This window comes from Corvus hawaiiensis, chromosome 6 (genome assembly GCF_020740725.1).
Source record: "Corvus hawaiiensis isolate bCorHaw1 chromosome 6, bCorHaw1.pri.cur, whole genome shotgun sequence".
Classification (NCBI taxonomy): Eukaryota; Metazoa; Chordata; class Aves; order Passeriformes; family Corvidae; genus Corvus; species Corvus hawaiiensis.
In genome coordinates, this window is record NC_063218.1 from 2164358 (window position 1) to 2185033 (window position 20676).

A 20676-nucleotide genomic window follows, 5' to 3' on the forward strand; every position below is an offset into this window, starting at 1 on the left:
CAGCCAAAGCCTGAGGACAAGGTGTAAACTGCTCTAGATCCTGCCGAGGCTGAGCCGTGTGTTTTCCAACTCTAAGCAGCCCTTTGAAACCCACCAGGCCCTGCTCTCCTCCCATGAACAACGCAGGCAGCCTCTGCTTTTCCAGCCAGTCAACTCCTGAGTGGTTCCTTGGTGATCCCAGGTGACTGGCAGCAGGGCAGGGCCGGGAATAATTTGCCCCAGCTACTCCGATTTCTCCCTCCTGTGCTATCCCGCTGTCCGTGCGAGCTGCTGCTGGCTCCCGGCAGTCTGCAGGACACAGAACAGCGGCGCCAGGCCCTTCCCACAGCGGCCACAAAACCTGGAGACCGTCTGGATTCTCCCGAGATTCCTCTGACAAGGTATTGTTCCCAGCAAGTCACCACACCACGGATCAAATAAAGCAGTTTATTTGGCATAGACTGAACGGCAACAGAAATTCCTGTGGAACAAAGCCTGGTTACACAAACTGAACGAGTGCAGTTATGAGTCTCAGTTACACCTAACAACTAAACAAGATAAAAAAAGCGCATTTCAGAGTCTCCCAGTCTTGTCCTTTCCATCCAGAGACACCGTGGCTCACTGATGCGTTGTACCTTTCTTCTTTAAAGAGATGTCAGCACAATTCCAGCTGTATTTTTCACTTGCAAGGAATTTGGTTAGGAAATCCAAAGAGATTAATCCACAGACTGCTCTTCCCATGCTGTTTGTACTTCCAAGAGCTCTGGGAGCCTGTTTTAAGGCTTTCAAGTCGGGTACATGACCTCGTGCATCCAATAATTAAAACTTTGATAAGCAAGGAAGGAGGGGCTGAGCAAGCTTTTGCTTCATGACCCTCGAGCTCCTCCCATTAGGCTTTCTCAAGCCTGGTTTAAATTCCACAAAAACAAAGATACAGACAATACCAGACTAAATTAAACAGTCAAACACAAATTATACTGATCAGAGTCACCGAGGCTGGCAGGGCTGACTATGGAACACACAAATCTGCTCTGTGGTACGGAACAAAAGTGAGGTTTTACACTAGGAAACAGCATCTTGCAGATCATGCCAAAAAAATGCCACTGTCTATGAAACCAGCAGAAAGCATTTCACAGCATGCCATTAGAAATGCTTCAACAGCTAAAAAAGGTTTGATTAAATGAGGACTTTCCTAAAGTTTATTCTTTATGATCCAGCAAAACACCAGTCATTCATGTCAAAGAAAAATACTTTCAGCTCGTTATTTCTGCATGACAGTGTCATGACCTAAGAGTTATTTACTCCAGTTATTCTCCATAAATATTTAGATTTTATTTACAGGTTTCTCTAGTCTTTTAGAGATCTCCTTTAAGTGTTTTCAAAGATGAAGCTGAAATTACCTTCTGTAGTGAATGAGGTAAATTAAAAAGTGTTTGCTCTACAATATCTACACCTGGTGCTTCACTTTGCCTTAATTTTTGTTTTAAAGTCCCTGTAGACCAGGAGTGGCACCATTTGAGGTTAATCACCAGTCACTGTTACCTGTGGAGAAGTAATTTCAATACTAGAGAACTCCTTTAAAAGACAAAAATCACACGTCCTGCTTTTAATACTGCTGATCCAATTCCAGCTGACCACCCTTCAAGCACATTTTTCATGCTCCCTGGACTGATTTTTAAATTTTATCTGTACACTTACTACTTACTAAGCTTTGACACAGTGTCAGAACTGAAAAGCTCGACTTGATTTGGATGTCAAGCCAGCAAGAATTAGTTTTGAATGACAGTGGCTAAAATGCTAAATGTGTGCAGGGCTATTTTCCCCTCTGGACCTTCCCAACTTGCAGCTGTCCTGAGTAACGAGACATCCCTGAGCCATCACGTGGGCCCAGACAATTCCCTCCGTGTTAAATTATGGATCACGGAGCCCGATGCCAACGCAGACAACACAGCACCAACGCACTCCCAGCTGTCACACCCCTTTACTGCTCTGCTCACATGACCTGGCAATTCCAGCCTCTCCTTCCTAGGCAGCAGATCTCAGGAGCTGAACAGGCAGCTGCCTCCTGCAGCATTTTATTAAAAACCCCTTCAATTCAAATGTTTCTGAGCTGCTACTGCACCTGCCCAAGGACTGTTCACATCAAAGCCAGCAGGGTAATGTGAGGTAGTAAAACCAGATGCTCTCCTGGAGTCAGTCTATATTTAATGGTACCTCAAGAATTTTAATTAATGAGGAAGACAAAAGGAACTGATGTGACTCTTCAATGGAGAAAGAGAAAGGAAAAAAATGCAGGTGACCAAACAGAGAGAAAGTGATCAAAGCTTGGATATAGAATACTGGTTCTTATCATGTTTATTTACACTACACAGCTGGGGCAGCAGCCATTCCCAAAGCACTGGCTGGCAGCAGCTGGAATGCTGCTCAGGCTCAGCTGTGGCTCCAGGCTCCCCTCTGGAATAGCATAAATAAACTACACGTCGTGGGCAGTTGGATACATGATACTTTCATTCATTAAGGATGATGACCTGCTACAATTTCCACTTCATGTCACAAGGCTTATCCCTAATTTATGAAAATAAAGCATATATGTTTTGTACATTTTTATATATATATGTATAAATATATATATAAAAAATACACACTGCCAGTCAACTTCACACACACACACACACACACACACACACACACACGGATATTGTACTCAGCCACCCAGGAGCAACAAGTCTGATATCAATATTCTACTTTTTGTACACACACCCTACTAGGAAGTAAGAAAATCCCTTTTATGGCAATTCTGCAGGCAGAAAAATCAGTACAAAATACTTTGTTGTACAAAAATGCATTTTTTTTTTTTACAAGATCACCCAACACGGTAACACACCCCTCAGTAATGCACTACCTCCCTACAAGGAAAAAGAATCATCAAATCTTTATACAATGGTAAAAAAAAAAAAAAAAAAAAAGTAAGCTGCTCTGCAACCTTCCTTTGCTAAAAGTTAGACATTACCCCATCCTAGCAGCAGATTAATAAATAAGGATTAAATAGTCTATTATACAAAGCCATACCCAATGGCAGATTTAAAACCAAAAAGCTTTGCAGATACTTCCACTTCCTACACAAATCTTTGTTTTATTAAGAATAAGACTCAGTATAAAACAGGGCAACAGCCAGCACTAGATCTGTATCTACAGAATAAAAGGAAAATCCAAGGGAAGGAAAATATTTAACAGTTTATGGCACCTTTACTGCAGAACATGTTTCAAGGCTCTGTTTCCCTAGAACTAATGAGTAAAGGGCTCTTTATCTCAGCTTTTATTAAGCAAACTCGATATAACCAACCACACAGTGGCAAGAGACAGAACCAGCTGTTCCCAGCTGCAAAAATGGATTGATTCCCACCCCAAAAACCAACACAATTCCGGTGTCAAGACAAGAAACGGCAAGTCCCGGTTTCCTGGCGCTCCTGGGTTCCAGTGTGGCCAATTCCCTCTGTTGTCTGGTGGGTGAGTGTTGCTCAGTAACTGTTTTCATGTCCAGCCAAGATGTAGAGGTTGCTGTGAGCTGTGGGGTTTTCCGTGGGCCTGCTCTCCAGCACAACCACTCTGCAGCCAAACACAAAGGGGATCCACGTGGTTAGGGGCAAAAACCAGCTCCTGGTGTAACTCCTGAGGAGGAAACTCAGGGGTTTGTACAGACTGGAGATGGAGGTTCCCCAAAGTATCTTGGGTGTTTCACTCTTTTAACAGTTCCCTCAATTTCCAGCATCACTTCTGATAAAAACACTGAAGGACGAGATATAGTGGAAGGGTTGGAACTGGATTATCCTTCCTTCCAACCCAATCCGTTCTAGTAATTCCATGATCCTGTATATGTTTATCCCTCCTACATCTTAGGATAAGCATCAGCCACTAACCTCAACAATTCTCCTCCCTCCTAAATATTACCTGATGAGCTCATAGGGATCACTCACCCTCATCTCTGCCTTTGTCCTGCTGGATCATGATCCTGTGAGCTGCTCTGGAAAATTATTTTCTCCCCATCTTGGCACACTGACCAATGCTGGACTTTGACCATCAGCTGGTGTGGTTGGGCCTTTGACCTCCCCTCTCCCTTCCAAATGCTGAGCATTTCTCTGCGCCAGTTCCTGTTGTTTTTAGGATTAAACTTATCTCTGCTTTTTGCTTTCCTCAAAGAGTTTTCAAAAGAAGTCTCTGAAGAGCCTCTGTCCCTGATCCTCACCTCTGCACCCGAGCAGCTCTAGGGTGATCCAAGGTAAAAAGGTGATTCCACATCTCCTTGCTGGAATGGCAGGAAAGACTCCTGCTCCATTTGTAGAGAGATGGAAAATACAAACCAAAGGGTTTGGCAGTTCCAAGGCCAGGTGAGGGAGCAGAGATCAGGGATTTGAGAGCAGGAGGTGCTCAAGGCTCTGAGCCACCTGATCTAGTGGAAGGTGTCCCTGCCCAGGGGTGGAACAAGATGACCTTTAAGGTCTCTTCCAACCCGAACGAGTCTGGGATTCTGTGGTTGGAAGTGATTGCTGGACTCATCCCTATCTATTCCTACATTTATCCCTCTGGCTGGCTGAGAATGCACAAGTGAACATGTCCAGCCTGGAGCCTGGGCCAGCTTCTGCTCAGGTTCCAAACCTGGGGGCAGCTGGAAGGCTTCAGCTGGATGTTATGGATAATGTGTGGACTTGGATAACTGTGATTAAAACCCAAGTGGGTTCTAGTTTGCTCTGCTATTTCTAGACCAGCAAAGATTCTCTTTAACAGAGTGCTGCCAAGGTAATTCCCAGCTCACCAGGACAATCCAAGCCAGGAGCAGGCTTTTCCAGAAGAGCACTGGGCACCCTGCAAGCCAAGAGCATCTCTCCTCTCTCCCTGACACTTGGTGCCCACAGACAGAGCTGTGCTGGGCTGGAAGCCAGGCCCAGCTGGGAACTAGAAAAGCTGGTTTAAATAAAACAAAAGGTTTCTGTTTCTGCAGGGAGATTACCTGTCTGACCCCAGCAGGCGGAAAACCCTGGTTTCATCGGATATCTCCTGGGTCACCTGCAGAAAAATGCAGATACTGAGATCCATTTCAACAGCAAAATGACATTTATTGGTCTGAGTTGGAAGGAAAGAAATGTTCAAATGCAATTTAATGCAAAGTACAGGACTGAAATGGATAAATGGATGTTAAGCATTGTGGAACATGAACATTCTCACTTGGGAAGCAGAGAGAGAAGCCAAAGGATCCAGTGGTAAATAAGAACAGGAAGAAAGACACCTGGAGAGGCTGGAGATCACTTACTTCATCTGACTTGAAGCTCTTGCCCTGCATCCCATGTTTCCAGAAGGCCAGCACGCTGTCCTGAAGGCACACTGCAAAAAAAGGAGCACAAATCACACCCCATTCCCTGGATCCTTGTTTTCCTAATGCCTCTGGAGAGCCCTCCAGGAAGTGTGTAAACAAACACTGCCAACTGTGAGTTGCTGGAAATGACACATCACCTGAATTATTACAGTTACTTCAAAACAGATGATGGAAAATGGGAGTTTTCCATTTAGGGACAGAGACAGCACAGAGCTGCCAGCTCTGAGTGATTTAATTCTGTGATTCTGAAAGGTTATTACAGCAGAAATTCTTGTTTGACAGCTACAGTTCAAGTTTTAGAAGCAAGGCTCCTGTCCTAGTCTAAAGACAGCAGCTTGAGAGTTAGATTCAAATAGTATTACCCTGACTATAAAAAAATGGATGTGCTATTACTTGAAATAAAATCTTAACTTTTAGAAGACTAACACAGATTTATGGATTACTAAACCACTTTTTCCTCCCCAAATTTTGTTCTCATTGCTATGGAAATGACCAGAAACCAGTCAGGCTTTCAACAGTGAGTTCTTAAACCCCTGAGAGACACCAGAGAACCAAATCACTCACCCACTGACTCGATGCAGAAATCAAAGCTCAGCTCAGAAGCCAATTTCTTGCTTGACTTCAATTTCCCTTGTAAATTCACTATTTTCACAAATTCTCAAGAGAAAGAGAAAAACCACCATTAAAACCCACTGCTGAAAAGGATTTAAGTGTAAAATACTCATTTAATCTTTCAGGCACAAAGAAATACCCAAACTTAACATCTACAGCATTTGCCTAAAATGAACCCAAGAGCATCTTTCTCTCAAATACAGGAAACTTTGTACCACTTGCTGTGGTTTTAGACTCTCCTGCCAGAGTGATGCACACATGAAGAGGGGAAATGGAATCACAAAAACCAGAGTGAAATCCCACTTATCCAAGCTATCTTTTTTGGAAATATTACAACACAAATTAATAATGTAGGGAGGAAAATGAACTCGTGGTGGAGTTAAAATCAACAACTGTGGCAACCCAAGTTTTGCACGAGGTGTAAGTCAGTGATCCAAGAGAGTTCTGTGTTACTCACTGTCCAGGCAGACCAGGACAGTGTCTCTTTCCAGCTGTGTCACATGAATGGCATCCAACTGCTGATTGCCTGGGGAAAAATAAACTGGATTATTTTCTATTTTATAGCACATCAAAAGACTCAGCACCCCCCCCCCCAAGCTCTTTTCATGGTGATAGTTGTTACTCTGATATTTTAAAGGCTCTAAGATCCCAGAATGTTCTGGGAGAAGCACAAAGCTCTCTGTTCAAGGCAGGTATTTAATAGGAAAACACAACTTTTACTGGATAAAATACATTTCATGCTGCAGTTCAGCACAGCTTCCTCCATAGAGAGGCACCACAAAAAACAAAAGGAACCATCAAGGGAATTATAATTCCTAAAAATCCTCGCTTTTCCCATAAATCCACATCTGGAAAGATTATTGTGATTATAATAAACTAGTTTAATAGGTTTTTTTCTAGTTTTTACTAATGAAGTTGTTCCTAGAGCTGCTAAAAAGCAATATTTAAAGATAAAAATAACCCAAATCTGTAATTTTTAAGAGCCAGCTGAAGATAACAACCCTCCCACAAGGGCTGGAAGATGGACAGGAATCCATTTCTGGGAGTTTTAATGCAGGAAAGGAGAGGAAAGAGCAGGATCCTGGGAAACAGAATGGAACCACAAAGGAGAACCCAATCAGCAGGGTCTGATGGGTGTTTAAGGAAATTTAGAAAATAAAAGGTGTTTTGTAAGGACAGTTTGTACTGATGTGGGCAGGTCAGCACAACACTGAGAATCCCAAAATCACAGAACAGCTGGGATTGGAAGGGACCTCAAAGCCCATCCCATTCCCACCCCCTGCCATGGGCAGGGACACCTCCCACTGTCCCAGGCTGCTCCAACCCTGTCCAACCTGGCCTTGGGCACTGCCAGGGATCCAGGGGCAGCCCCAGCTTCTCTGGGCACCCTGTGCCAGGGCCTCCCCACCCTCACAGCCAGGAATTCCCAATTCCCAATCTCCCATCCAGCCCTGCCCTCTGGCACTGGGAAGCCATTCCCTGTGTCCTGTCCCTCCAGGCCCTTGTCCAAAGTCCCTCTCCAGCTTTTCCTGTTGGCTCCCCTCAGGTTCTGACAATCTGGGATCAGCTTCCATCTGCTTTAGGCAGAGAAGCTGCCAAGCCTAAAGGGTCTCCAAATGACTGCAAGGAAGGGATATCCAACATTCCCAGACAACAAAATAGCTGGAAGAGGAACCCAGAGCCTCACCTGCCCCGATCTCTGTGAACCACGAGGACGCAGAGTTCAGGTTGATTGTCTCAAACTGCACCACCTGGTTGGGCTCTGTGCCCTTGGAGATGGCCACACACACCATGGGATACTCCTGCTCTGGGATCACCAGCATCTCGAACACATTCAGGGGGCTTGGCAGGGGGAAATCAAAGTGCTGGGAAAACAAAACATCATCAGGCCTCTGCGAATTTGCTTTTACCTTGAAATGACTCTGCAACAACATGCACAGTCTAAATATACAGAATTTTTACTGCTGCTGAGAGTGCTTTTGAAGGCTGGGCAGAGGTGGATCATGGTCTGTTATTGCCAGTGCTGGGCTTGATCCAGCACTTAAATGACTTTTATATTACTTAAATTACTTCAGTCACAAGATTTTCTGAGTCAAAATGTGTCCAGCCAGACTTTCAAGTGCTCACAACCCACAAAAAGCCGAGGTGTACTTTCCATCACAAACTCTGGAAAGGTTATTTCAGCAACTGTATAATTATTCAACTAAACTAAAAGTAAATGCTTACCTTTATTAACATGAATTTCTGCATTGGCTCATACCACTGGAGTAGAACAATTCCAGACTGCAATGCACCACACAGGTACTTGTGGCCTGTGTATGGATTTCGTACTACATAAAATAAAAAAGCCCAGAAAAGAGTAATTTTAAAGCCCTGCAAGTTCAAAGTATACTTGAAAAAATAACCCTACAACTATCTTTACAAATGAGTTAAGAAATAGCATTATAAAATCATACCATGGCATGATTAGGCTTGGGAGGGACCTTAAAGCCCATCTTGTTCCATCAGTTTCCCACTGTTGCCTTGTGGCTTCCCATCCCAACATCCACAATGATTAATATTGTGCTACATTCCAGATAAATTCAATTACAGCTTTAATTAATAACCAGTTGCATTCCTGGAGTCCCAGTTCAGAGGCCACACGCTGAGTGGGCAGAAAAGCTGCAGTGCCTCTCCCTGGGGCTGTGGGAGCCAGGAGGGAGAGCTCGGGGTCAGACTGGCCTTGAAATAAAGCAATTCCCAGGCAGAGAAGGTGGGAAGCCCCCAGGGAGCTCTGATAGCTCATGGAATACATGGGACAGGGTTTGGGGGTGGCTTTTTAAGCTCAGTTGGGCACAGGAGCAGCCTGACTTCAGGAATTATTTGTAGATGTGGCTGTTGTGGGCACTTCAGATGAGCTAAACAGGATCTCCAAGTGTGCAGCTGAACACTTTATATTCATTTTTAGGGGTGGAAAGGTACAATTTGCAGATGTGACACTTGGGGATGTGGGTTAGTGCTGGGCTGGGCAGTGCTGGGGGAATGGATGGATGATCTTAGAGGGCCTTTCCAGCCTTAGTAATTCCATGACTCTGATTTCACACAGCACCAGGGCCAGTATTGGAAAGGACAAACATTCTGTAGGCAGCCCAAGCTGAAAATCCACAACTTCACAAGCTTTAACCCCTTCTGTGCACTTCAAACTGCACTGATGGCTTTGCCCTCCCTGGGCTGCCAGAATTTTTATTCCTATTGATCCTTTCTTGGCGGAAAATATTCAAGTTTTCCTCACTATAAGTTGGAACTGGATCATACCTTGAGCCAAGGTGACAAGGGGAAAAGGCTGTTTGTGGATGTGCCAGGGGTCTGGGAAGAATTTAATCCCCAATATCCCATCTATCCCTGCCCTCTGGCACTGGGAAGCCATTCCCTCTTGTCCTGGCACTCCAGGTCCTTGTCCAAAGTCCCTCTCCATCTTTCCTGTAGCTTCTTCAGGCACTGAAATGCCCCAGTTAGGTCACTCTGGAACATCTCCAGGCTGAACTACCCCAATTCCCTCAGCCTTTTGTCTGAACAAAGAACTAACTCCAAGTTTCTTAAAAAGAAATGAATTTCAGACATGCCATGGCCAGGGACAAAGGCCAGGGGAATAAATGGCAAAGCTGAATTTGTCTGCTCACCTATACAGCATTTGTGGCATCCTTTTGTGTCAGGGATCTTGGTCGTTAAGGCAAATTTCCTGGAACAATAATCACCAAAAAATGCATCAACAACAGATGTCAGGGCCCTTCATGCACCAACTCAACAGCCCCAACACAATTTATGGCTATTTTCACTTATTAATAATTTTCTGTAAGTGAAAGATTTGTACCTTGGTAATATTTTGTCAGGAAATCTGTGGGTTTGAATATGAGCAGCTAATCCTGTTTTTTTGGCTTGTTCAAACAATGCTATTAAATTATGGGAGTAGAGCTGGAATGTTTTCCCTGTAAGAGAGAAAAGCAAAGTTAACATCTCAGCCAGTCCTCCAGCATAGAACTGCAAGGTTCAGGAAAATGGAGGTATGGAAAAATTACCTTCTAAAACAGGTGTCAGGTAGGTCAAGTCCAGAGATGAAGAAAAAGAAAATAACATAAAAATGATAATGAATATAGAGAAGATCAGAGCTCATTTCATTACAGTTAGTTTTATGCAAACATTTTTAAAAGGCTGTAATTATAAACCAACAATTAATTATATCAGGATATTTTCTTATCTATAAATCAAGACAAGTGTTGCTATACAAATTCTGCATGTTTAAAGGCACAGTGCTACCATCAGCCTCCATCCCACAGTGCCTGATTCCTGTCTGGAATGTTCTATTCAGGACAACTGATTGCCCAGGAATCAGTGTATCCAAGCAGCAAAACTGCTGGATGAGCAGTACTTGAAAGCCACCTCATTGTCCTTCAAATGGACACAGATTTTGTTTAAGGACCAGAGAATCCCAGAATGGTTTGGGTTGGAAGGAACCTTAAACCCCATCCCACCCCTGCCATGGCAGGGACACCTCCCACTGTCCCAGGCTGCTCCCAGCCCCAATGTCCAGCCTGGCCTTGGGCACTGCCAGGGATCCAGGGGCAGCCCCAGCTGCTCTGGCAATTCCAGCCCAGCCCCTGCCCACCCTCCCAGCCAGCAATTCCCAATTCCCAATCTCCCATCCAGCCCTGCCCTCTGGCACTGGGAAGCCATTCCCTGGCTCCTGTCCCTCCAGGCCTTGTCCCCAGTCCCTCTGCAGCTCTCCTGGAGCCCCTTCAGGCCCTGCAAGGGGCTCGGAGCTCTCCCTGGAGCCTTCTCTTCTCCAGGCTGACCAAAATACCTTGTGTTCAACCATGACTTTAAATGTTCCTGTTTGTTTATAACTGCAGTCATTTCTCCTCTGTTTACACTCACCTGACAGGGACATTAAGGTGTTGTTGATAACGTACAGCCAGGTGCACTTTCGGGGAAATAACTGGAAAAAAGAAAAGAATTCCATTAATAGAAACATACAGGAATTTTCTGCTGTGATTTTCCCTGCCTGCTCCACCTCTACCACCATTCCTGCAGGGATCCACACTGGAGAAAATCCCATCTTCCTGTTTATTCACTATTTTGGACCCTTAGCCCTGCACAGACAGACCATGGAATATTGGAGTAAGTGTCCAAGGCCAGGCTGGACATGGCTTGGAGCACCCTGGGAGAGTGGAAATGTCCCTGTCCATAGCAAGGGGTGGGACTGGACGGGATTTAAGTTCCCTTCCAACCCAAACCATTCCATGATTCCAGAACACTTTGTCCTGTGTGCCACTCCCATGTGCAAAGTAAGAAAAGAGGTGCAGGAGAAAGTGTAGAAAGAGAAGATCCAACTGCTTGGACACAAACCCTGAGTATCTCCCAGCAGTTTCCTATTTAACAGAACAGCTCTGGCTTTATTCAGTATTTCCACTGAAAAGCTACAAATGGAATAAAAATACACTCCTGGAATTGGGAGCTATTAACCTTGGAGAGACAGGAAGCCCTCTGGGAGATGCAAGCAGAATTAGAAGTTGGAGAAGCAGTTCAGAATGTGCATTTGGAGGGGAGAAATCATCAAATGGATAAAAGGAAATGTGGGAACAAGTGGTGTGGCAGAAGCCTCTGGGGTCTGAGGTGGTCACACCTGACCTCTGCCAGCTGGGAATGCTCTCCTGGAAAAGGAAACTTTGTTTGAAGTGCACTGAATGTTCTCCCTACCCACCACTGGCACAGCCAACCTTTCAGTGGGATACAAAAAACCACGTGGAAAAGCCCAGAGAAGATTGTTAGATTAAATAATTTAGGAAAACATACAAGGAATGAGATTCCAAGAACATCCTGACTCTAAAATACCAGATTTAAGACCATGACTGCATGAAGTGGCTTTGGAAAGGGTTAGAGATCCCAGGAAAAGCTTCTTGGGGATAACAACAGCAGCTGAATTCAGCGATTGAGGGCTTTGGTAGCATCCAAGAAGCTGCAATGTGCCATCTAGTGGGGATGGAACGGAGGGACAAAGGACAGGGAACTGTTCTCTAAGGAGAAGAAGATTTAACAGCAGAGTTACACAAGCAGCAACTAAAAAATACAGGTAGGTCAGGGAACAAATAATTGTCAGGTTTTCATTACTGGCTTTGATGGGAATCATTTAAGCCCCAGAGCCTGGTATCCACCTTTTCCCTCCAAAGCCAAACTTCATTGCTTCATAATATCCCCAGATCTATTCCGTGTGTTCAGCCCACCAGAACTCACCTGTTCCATGGTTGCTTCATGAAGTTCATTCAAGTTTAGAGTGTAGATTCCTTCTTCAGTTCCAAAGATGATGTACTGATCTAAGAAATCAGGGAAAGGAATTATTCCCTTCCCACTTTGGGAGGTTTCAAATGCAAACCTAAAATAAGTTTACAAATTGATTTCTTTCCCCATCACCAGACCTAAAATAACTACCTTTAGTATCTGGATGTATCCATGAAGTTGCACAATTAATCTTCAAAGGACAACCATCAAATACTTTGGAAAAACAGGCTCCCATCTGAAAGACACCAAAACTGAAACCTGAAACGAATTCAGAGTGTAAGGAGTTGACTTCCTGGCCACTCACACGCAGCTGAATTACACACAGCCTTCCACTGCTTTTAATTTGAATCCCTGGACATTCAAAAATGCAAAGAGGGCTCAAAATGGTATCAACAGCTTTAGTACCTACTGGGTAAGAACAATAACCCTGGAGGGATTTAAAATCCATGTGGATGTGGCACTTGGGGACATGGGGCAGTGGTGGTCTTGGCAGTGCTGGGGAAGGGTTGGACTCGGTGATCTCAGAGGGATTTTCCAACTAAATTATTCTATAATTGTAAGACTATTGCCTATTATTTACTGAATATAACAAACATGAATATTGAGTGCTTATAAAATAGCACATGAAGGGAAAACAGGCAAAAACACCCTCTCATCACTACTGCCTTTTCCCACTTCTCTTCCTAAGCAGGGGCTGCCACTGGAGATCACAACTCACAGAGCCAGGGAAGCCTCCAACCCTTCCCATCCAGACTGAACAGTGACTGGAAGGTTTAAAAACATGGAAACAAATAGTGTGGATTCAGTACTGGAAAAGGAACTGGCTGTGAGATGCAGAAAATCCCCCCAGATGAGCTGGTGCCTTATTCCAGCATAAACCTTCCACACCAGAGAGAGGAGGTTTCCGTAATTCCCACTGCACATGGGATTTCTTACCAGCACCTTCGGAGTCGGAGGCAAACCGTTGATTGCTGGTTTCTGTGGGAAGAAGGAAAGATCATAAAACACCTCCTGTGCACTGGCACAAAACCAGCTCGAGGACACGACAGCGAGATCAGCCCCAGAGTCCCAACACCTACAGGGAAATCTCTCTTCTCCTTTTTCCGTGGCAGTTGAGGGATTTGTCCAGGTCCTTCTGCATGCTCCTCGATGTGTTTCAGCATCCCATTCCCATTGCCTGAAAAGGAGCCCAGACATGGTTTGCAGCTTATTTGACACAGTGAAATAGAAAAATCTCCTCCCCTGTGCTGAGCAGGAGGGGAGGAGTGAGCTCTGACATTCCATAAGCACATTTCAGGCAGCTGAACCCTTCCCAGCACAGCTGTCCCTGCTGAGTTACACACTTCCCGTTATCCAAACAGTCCCTGGAACAAATTCCACTGAGAATAAAGCTGTGGCAAGGTCCTCCCCACACATTCATTGTTTTTCTCCTGTTCCTGCAGGCAACACAGTAATGGGATTGACTGGCTGAGTGTCCTTGTTTCGGGAAGAACATTCCCACCATGAGGCACAGCTCTAATAAGAACCACACATGGAAAAGGGAAAACTTCACCTCATGATCAGCTTGTTTTAAAGTATTATCTAGGGAACAGCTGACTCTGGAAGCAATTCCTTTTCCAGGGTGCCAGTCAGCTTTAGGACAGGTGAGGCATTTACCTAGGTCGCTGTATCTGGCTGTGAGCAATCCAGGGCTGCTGATGCTGCTGGTCATCCCCATGGGGCAGGAATCTGCCTGGGGCCCACAAACTGGGATACTCTGTCTCCTGTGGGCTGCTGGGGCTCTGTTCTGGGAGTCTGGGAAGTGTTTTATTGTCTGGCATCTGTCGTCATCTGGGAGGTTTTCCTCGGGGTAACTGTTCATCCTTGGCTGCAAGGAACCAAAGAGGGGAATGGTTACTTGGGAAATGGTGGAGGAATTGGGAACGGCACCTGGGAAGAATAAACTTCAGACAAGTTGAATTCAAGTCAGACTGCTCCGACATAAAAACATGTCAGCCTCTGAAAAGTGTGTGAGGTTTTGGGCACCACAATATAAGAAAGATAAAAAGCTCCCTGGTCAGCAGGAACAGAACCCAGAGAACAGCTGGAGCTGTGCCAGGGTGGGTTTAGGTTGGAGATCAGGGAAAGGTTCTTCCCCCAGAGGGTGCTGGGCACTGCCCAGGCTCCCCAGGGAATGGGCACGGCCCCGAGGCTGCCAGAGCTCCAGGAGCGCTTGGACAGCGCTGCCAGGGATGCACAGGGTGGGATTGTTGGGGTGTCTGTGCAGGGCCAGGAGCTGCCCTGGATGATCCCTGTGGGTCCCTTCCAGCTCAGGAGATCCATGATTGTATGAAAATAAGACATCTGACAGCAGAATAATTTCAGAGGTTCCTCTCTGATGGAAAATCACAGGCAGAATGCAGAAGAGGCCATCCCAGGCTGGCTAAATCCCTTAAATCCCACATTTCTCACCTTGGGAGGCAGCGGGGGCGGCCCAGCTCGCTTTAGTGTCGATCTGCAATGAAAAGGGCAGAAGTTGTCTGAGTTAAACCAAACTCAGAACTCCTTGAGGACTGGAAACGAGATGAACCAGAGGCACAGAAAAGGCAGAGCAGAGCTTTGCACACACAGGGTTAAACCAGAAGTCCAAGAGCAGGAGAGAAGCTCATTAATCTCGTTAGAAGTGTTAGTTTTTAATAAACTCCTTTCATAAGTATCAGTGTTATAGAGCAATCTGTGAGGAAGGATATTTGAAGTTTGCCAATCAGTATACATTCAGGAACTGGATCTCAGGCTGGAGGGACTTTGGACAGTGACAGGACAAGGGGGAATGGTTTCTAGCTGGAAAAGAGTAGATTTAGGTTGGATATTGGGAAGAAATCCTTCACTGTGAGGGTGGGGAGGCCCTGGCACAGGGTGCCCAGAGAAGCTGTGGCTGCCCCTGGATCCCTGGAAGTGTCCAAGGCCAGGTTGGACAGGGCTTGGAGCAGCCTCGGACAGTGGGAGGTGTCCCTGCCCATGGCAGGGGGGTGGAGCAAGATGATTTTTAATGTCCCTTCCAACCAAACCACTCTGGGATTGTGTGATTCCAGTTTGCAGCCTTGCTGCTGGATCAGACAAACATCTGAGCACCAGAGGAGCTGCACAGAGCTGTGAGGGTCATCTGCACGTCCCATCACAACCAGCCCTTGCTCACAGCTGATGCATTAACCAACATAAAATTCGCTTTTAAGTGTTAGGCACTTCCACAGGGACTCTAAGATAACTCAGGAAGGAGAGCAGGAGAGAAAGCAGAGCTTTGGGATTTCTCCTGAGGATCAGGGAAGGAGCCAAGCGCGTGTTAGGCCTGGGAGAGCAGCCAGCCCTCACTCGCTGGTGAGTGGCAAAGCCTCCTGCAGCATTTGGAGGGAAGAGGTTTGGGAGCAGAGCAACTGTACAGGAAAGAGATCCACTCACTCTTCAACATCTTCACTCCCATCGCCAAATTTTGTGAGCAGTCCCCTAAGGCAGAATGTTTATAAAATTAAGAGCTCTGCTCTGAGGTCAACACGTGCAACTCAACCCATCCCTGATGTCACCGAGTTTCACAACAAGCGTCTCCCAGCCCTTTCTAAAAGAAATAATTCTCTGCACTAAGCCCTTTTCCACTCTGTAAGGTCCTTTCTTTCCTCTTACCCCCGAAAAATCACTGGATCTCTCTTTCACACCATCAGCTTTTGATTCCCTACCTGGCATTTCAAATATTGTTGAAATGTCTCACAACAGTACAATATAAAAAGAGAAAAAAAAGAACAGAGGAAGTTACTAGGAGACAAATGAAGAAAAGGCTTAAAGGGAAGTTTCCTTATTTATACATATACACAAAAGACCCAGACTGTTTCCCACTATAGTGGGAATTTTTCTTTCAAAGCTACTCCAGGGACAACAACAAAAAAAGAAATTGTGACTAGAGGATCAAAGCAACACTGAAAATATAGTCTTGAAGGAAAAAAAAACCCTGATAAAATTTTGCAAAATGGCAATTTTCAAGCTGTGTCTTTAAAGGGCAATGACCAGGAAAACGCAGCCAAATTTGGATTAATGTGAAATTTCCCTACAAGTCACTTCTGAGGGAAAGCAGCAGGAACTACTAAAAAATTTAAAGGAGAAAAAGCCTCTCTTTCTGAAAGGTTCTTGTTGCCCAGAGAAGCTGTGGCTGCCCCTGGATGCCTGGAAGTGTCCAAGGCGAGGCTGGATGGGGCTTGGAGCAGCCTGGGACAGTGGAAGGTGTCCCTGACCACGGGATGGGCTTTTAGGTCCCTTTCAACCCAAATCTTTCTGAGATTCTATGGAAACCTCCATAATGCAGAAAAATCTATAAAAAATTAATTTAAAAATGCTACAGTGAGAAAACCAAGGAATCAGTTCAACCACCAGGTACACATCCTGATATTCCCCTTTCCAGTCAAATAATTCCTAAGTCAGAGATATCCCTCACCATTCACTCTGATAAAAGCCAAAGGGCTTGCAAAGCCAGGACCCCCCAGCACACATCCTCTCTGGACATCCCAGGGATTACTCAGAATTGCTGGGACAGAGGAGTTATGCATTTCCTGTTTATCTTTCCAACTGGAAGCGGTTTCCAAGTGAGCAGCACGGATTCACCATCCAGGACTGTTGTGCCTGCCCTCCTTCCAAATGAATCCGTACCTATTTACTGATTTACAGCCCTGGGAATGCTGGCTGCAGCTTTAGCACAGCCTGGTACAGACAAAGCCACAGGAACAGGATCGAATCCCTGAGTCCCTCTGCCAGGAGGAGCTTCCCTCCCTCCCTGCTCCTCGACCCCACAGATTCCAGCTGTCTGCAGAAAATCCAGCACTCCCAGCAAGGCTTCAATCTGCAGCTCAGCAGGGTCACACAAACAAACCCAGGGCTCAGGGAGGGGAGAAAAACAGGCACTGCCTTTACTGGGCAGGGAGAGGCAGAGCCCAGAGCGCCCCAAAGTGAAGGCCTGGAGCCCCCAAACTCCTGCTACAATGAGACTGGGAGCAGGAAAACCAGGATGCTTCAAAAGGCTCAAATCCTGGCAACCTCCACCAGCTTTTCAGGGGGCTGTAGTGTCAGCTGACAGCTTATGCAAGACTTTTATCTGCAGAAAAAAAAGCCAAAGAAATTCACTGTCTGCTGCTCAGTTCCAAATAAAGATGGGAAACAGGCTCTTGGAGCTGAGCAATTATTTGAGCCCAGATACCATCTTTCCCTACATCTGAACCTCCACACTCCTGACTGCAAATCCAGGGATTGCCTTTAAAGGCAGAGTCCAGTCTTTTGCAGCAAAAGGAAGGTACACACCTAAAAAAAATTCAGTCCTAACTTGGAGAGAATTGTGCTCCTGTACTTCAGGCCTGCTTTATCCCAGGGAAACCAGCTATAAACACATCTTTCCCTAAAACATTTCACCCCAAAACACTCCGTGGCTGAGTTCTAAATTACGCTGATCAGACCCCACAGCAGGAGGAGCTGGGCAGTGTTACTGAGCTTGGTAAAACTCAACATTCAGAACTGGCTTCTCCTTCCCTTTCTCGAGTTCAGGGCTGTGCACAGGCCTTGGCACAGGATGTCACAACCACAGCCACAGCTCAGAAGAGAAGTGTGAGGCCAGAGCAGGATCCTGAACTCAGCTCTGCTGCAGGAAACTCACTGTGGCTGTGTTATGTCACTGTCCTGGTCATGCATTTACACTTCCCACCTACAAACTTAGAACAAGCTGCTGGTGGTGGTTAAAAGAGATTAAAAGTCACTCTCCAAGAGAATTGACCAAGCACCTGCAGAAGGAGGGCTGCACGCTGGGTAACACCTCCTTAAATGATCAACATTAAAGTGGATCAGGGCTTATGGTTTGATTTTTTTTTAACACAACTCATTTTTCTTTCAGTTTCATATTAAGTCACAGAAAGGAAAGATGGTTTGATCTGTACTTACTTGTTGCTACCATCAACAAAAGGATTCCAATGTGAAGCAAAGTCACTGCCAGCTGCCACAACCTGAAAATGCAGAAATTGTTATTTTTACCCCTCCTTGTCCAACTAAAGTGCCTTAAAGTACCTGATCCACCACACACAAAGAGGCCTGAGGATTCCCCAGCCCTGCAGAATGATCTACAAGCAGGAAAATCAAATTCCAAAGTGAAATAACATCTTACAATCTATAAATTATTTTTTTTTTTCTTCTTAGACTATTAAGCAGCACCTGGAAATGGTGTAATATCCAGATCAAGCAGCAATAAGGAACAGGAAAACAAAAACTGATAGTGAAAAATCCAGTAAAGGTCACTTAGGGAACTTTAAAAGTATTTTTCCAGCAAGTTGCTAAGGGTTGAACCCCAAAACAGTGACGAGATTGTGATTTTAATAAATAAAGAAACCCCCAAACTCCTCCTTACCATCTCATCCCGAGCTTCTGTTTCTTTGCGTAGAGGAGGCTCAAACTGCAGCTTATCAACTACAAAATATTATAATTTCATAATTAATACACAAAACCTTGCACTAGAGCCCTTTCAGTGCTCACTACAGTGAAATTCAGGTAGGAACAGACGTAAATATCGGGTACACAACACTGAATTTGCCTCTCAAACGAGCAGCACTTCACTATCAGCCTCTTTGTCTGAATGCTCGAATTTGCAAATATGAAACCCACAAGAAAGGCCAAAAGCAAATACCAAGTCACAGAAACGTAACTCTTTAACCACTTGTCACTTTGAAATGCATGTGAAAGAGAAGAAAGAGACTCTTGAACAGCAAATTCCGCAAAGTGTGATACACACGGTGCAGAGGAGCTGCCAGTGTTGGTGCTACCAAAGACTTTTGACCAAACCTGGAGATAAAACCATTTCTACTTTCAACATTTCACCTTAGATTCATCTGAGTAGTATATTATATAGATAATTAATTTTAGTTTTCAGGAATTATTATTGAAGATTCACGTGCTGCTTCTCCTGGGTTTGCTTCCCAAATGGGAAGAGATTTTTGGGAAACGACAACACCGACATCCTCCAGAGGCAAATCACCCCCCAAAAAAAGGGGAAAGCAGAGCAGGAACTCACAGTTTATCTCTGATGCTGTTCTCTCTGCCCTGATGTTCCTGTTGGTGGAGCGGATCGTGTGGCGGATAACGGAGTGAGGCTGCAGGGGTGGGAAGGGAGACGTGAGGGAAGAGCACCAGCAACAACCAAACCAACAAGAACAAGGAGCAGCTGCTGCAGTTTGAGCTTCAATCTTCGATTCCCAAAGCAAAGCAGGGCATTTAAAGTGCAGTTTCAACAAAAAGCAGAGAATAAAAGATGTTCTCACCTCAAAATCGTCATCGTCAACTTCCCCATAGTGGGTGTGGTTCTCGGGGTTATTGACTTTGTCCAACAGCTCAACTGCTAAAGACCTCGAGAGCCCAGGCTGCCCTACAAAGCTGTGCTGTAACCACAGCAAAGAACACAAAAAGAAGAAGTTTTGATATGCAATTAATGGGTAACTCTCAGTAACAAACATTCAATACAGTTACTGATTCTTTTCTGCTTTCTGGAGGTTTGACTTTTTTCCATGATGCCTTCATGGCTGGACTTCCTGGTAACATAAACATGGAAACACCACACTCTGGGCCACTTGTAAACCGGGAATTAAACTCGAGTCAAACCAATAATTACACTTGAATTTCATTTTTTACATCAGCAGTTCGGAGTGTGGGAAAGCAGAGATACATCAAGGGCTGCTGAAATTTCTGGGAGTCAGGAAAGTCCAACTTCTACACAGCTCCAAGGCTGAGGCACCCACATGCAGGAAGGCCAAGGTTGAGAACATGAAGCCAATTTCTGTAACTGTACCTGCCAAAAACTGTGTAAAACTGTGTAAAAACACTCAACAAAATCCACTTGCTAAGAGCTGATCAACATCTTTTTCCTTCAGATTTCACTCCACGTGTAGTAAGATTAAAGAAAATGGTTCCCCTTTGGTTTCCTATTGAGCTGTTGCTCCTTTGGAAGCAAGAGATCCCTTCCTGAGCTCACCAAATGCCCCAAATCACTTACAGAGAGGAGTCTGTCTGCTGTCGGTCTCTTCTTTGGATTTTTTGTAAGTGCTATTTTGACAAAATTATGGAATGTTGCTGACCTTAAAGAAAAAGGAGGGTTTATGTTGAATTTTGCAAGGTATTATTGATTTTAAGACAGTTGCTAAGCAGATTACAAGAGGGTGTCATAAAGCAGAATGCTGTCCAGGTATCTCACCTCAGGTTTGAATAATGACATTTCCAAGTTAACAAAATGGGGACAAAACCCCACTTGATTCATGGAACTTGCATGGAAAACATTTTGGTACAGGAAATGAACCAAGCATGGCACCAGGAATTTATCACAGAGTAAAGAAACCAGGAAATGCCCCATGACAGGAATTAAG

At 45.0% G+C, this 20676-nt stretch overlaps 1 protein-coding gene across 3 annotated transcripts in view; it reads right to left on the reverse strand.

Moving 5' to 3' along the window:
- Positions 1-412: 412 nt before the first annotated feature.
- Positions 413-20676, reverse strand: part of MAP4K5 (mitogen-activated protein kinase kinase kinase kinase 5) — a 55186-nt gene continuing 34922 nt past the window's right edge. For 2 of the 3 annotated variants that reach the window (XM_048306537.1, XM_048306538.1), the window contains 23 exons: positions 20310-20391; positions 19582-19698; positions 19335-19413; positions 18675-18733; positions 18215-18276; positions 15707-15751; positions 14723-14765; positions 13928-14138; positions 13351-13448; positions 13208-13249; positions 12422-12506; positions 12227-12306; positions 10871-10931; positions 10015-10017; positions 9810-9924; positions 9619-9677; positions 8186-8289; positions 7647-7824; positions 6417-6485; positions 5912-6004; positions 5285-5355; positions 4985-5040; positions 413-3585 (listed from right to left, as the gene is read on the reverse strand). In XM_048306537.1, the coding sequence (XP_048162494.1) occupies positions 3498-3585; positions 4985-5040; positions 5285-5355; positions 5912-6004; positions 6417-6485; positions 7647-7824; positions 8186-8289; positions 9619-9677; positions 9810-9924; positions 10015-10017; positions 10871-10931; positions 12227-12306; positions 12422-12506; positions 13208-13249; positions 13351-13448; positions 13928-14138; positions 14723-14765; positions 15707-15751; positions 18215-18276; positions 18675-18733; positions 19335-19413; positions 19582-19698; positions 20310-20391 (1900 nt within the window). In that variant the 3' untranslated portion in view covers positions 413-3497. The remainder of the gene's footprint in view (positions 3586-4984; positions 5041-5284; positions 5356-5911; positions 6005-6416; positions 6486-7646; positions 7825-8185; positions 8290-9618; positions 9678-9809; positions 9925-10014; positions 10018-10870; positions 10932-12226; positions 12307-12421; positions 12507-13207; positions 13250-13350; positions 13449-13927; positions 14139-14722; positions 14766-15706; positions 15752-18214; positions 18277-18674; positions 18734-19334; positions 19414-19581; positions 19699-20309; positions 20392-20676) is intronic. The other variant, XM_048306539.1, reaches the window with a different exon arrangement.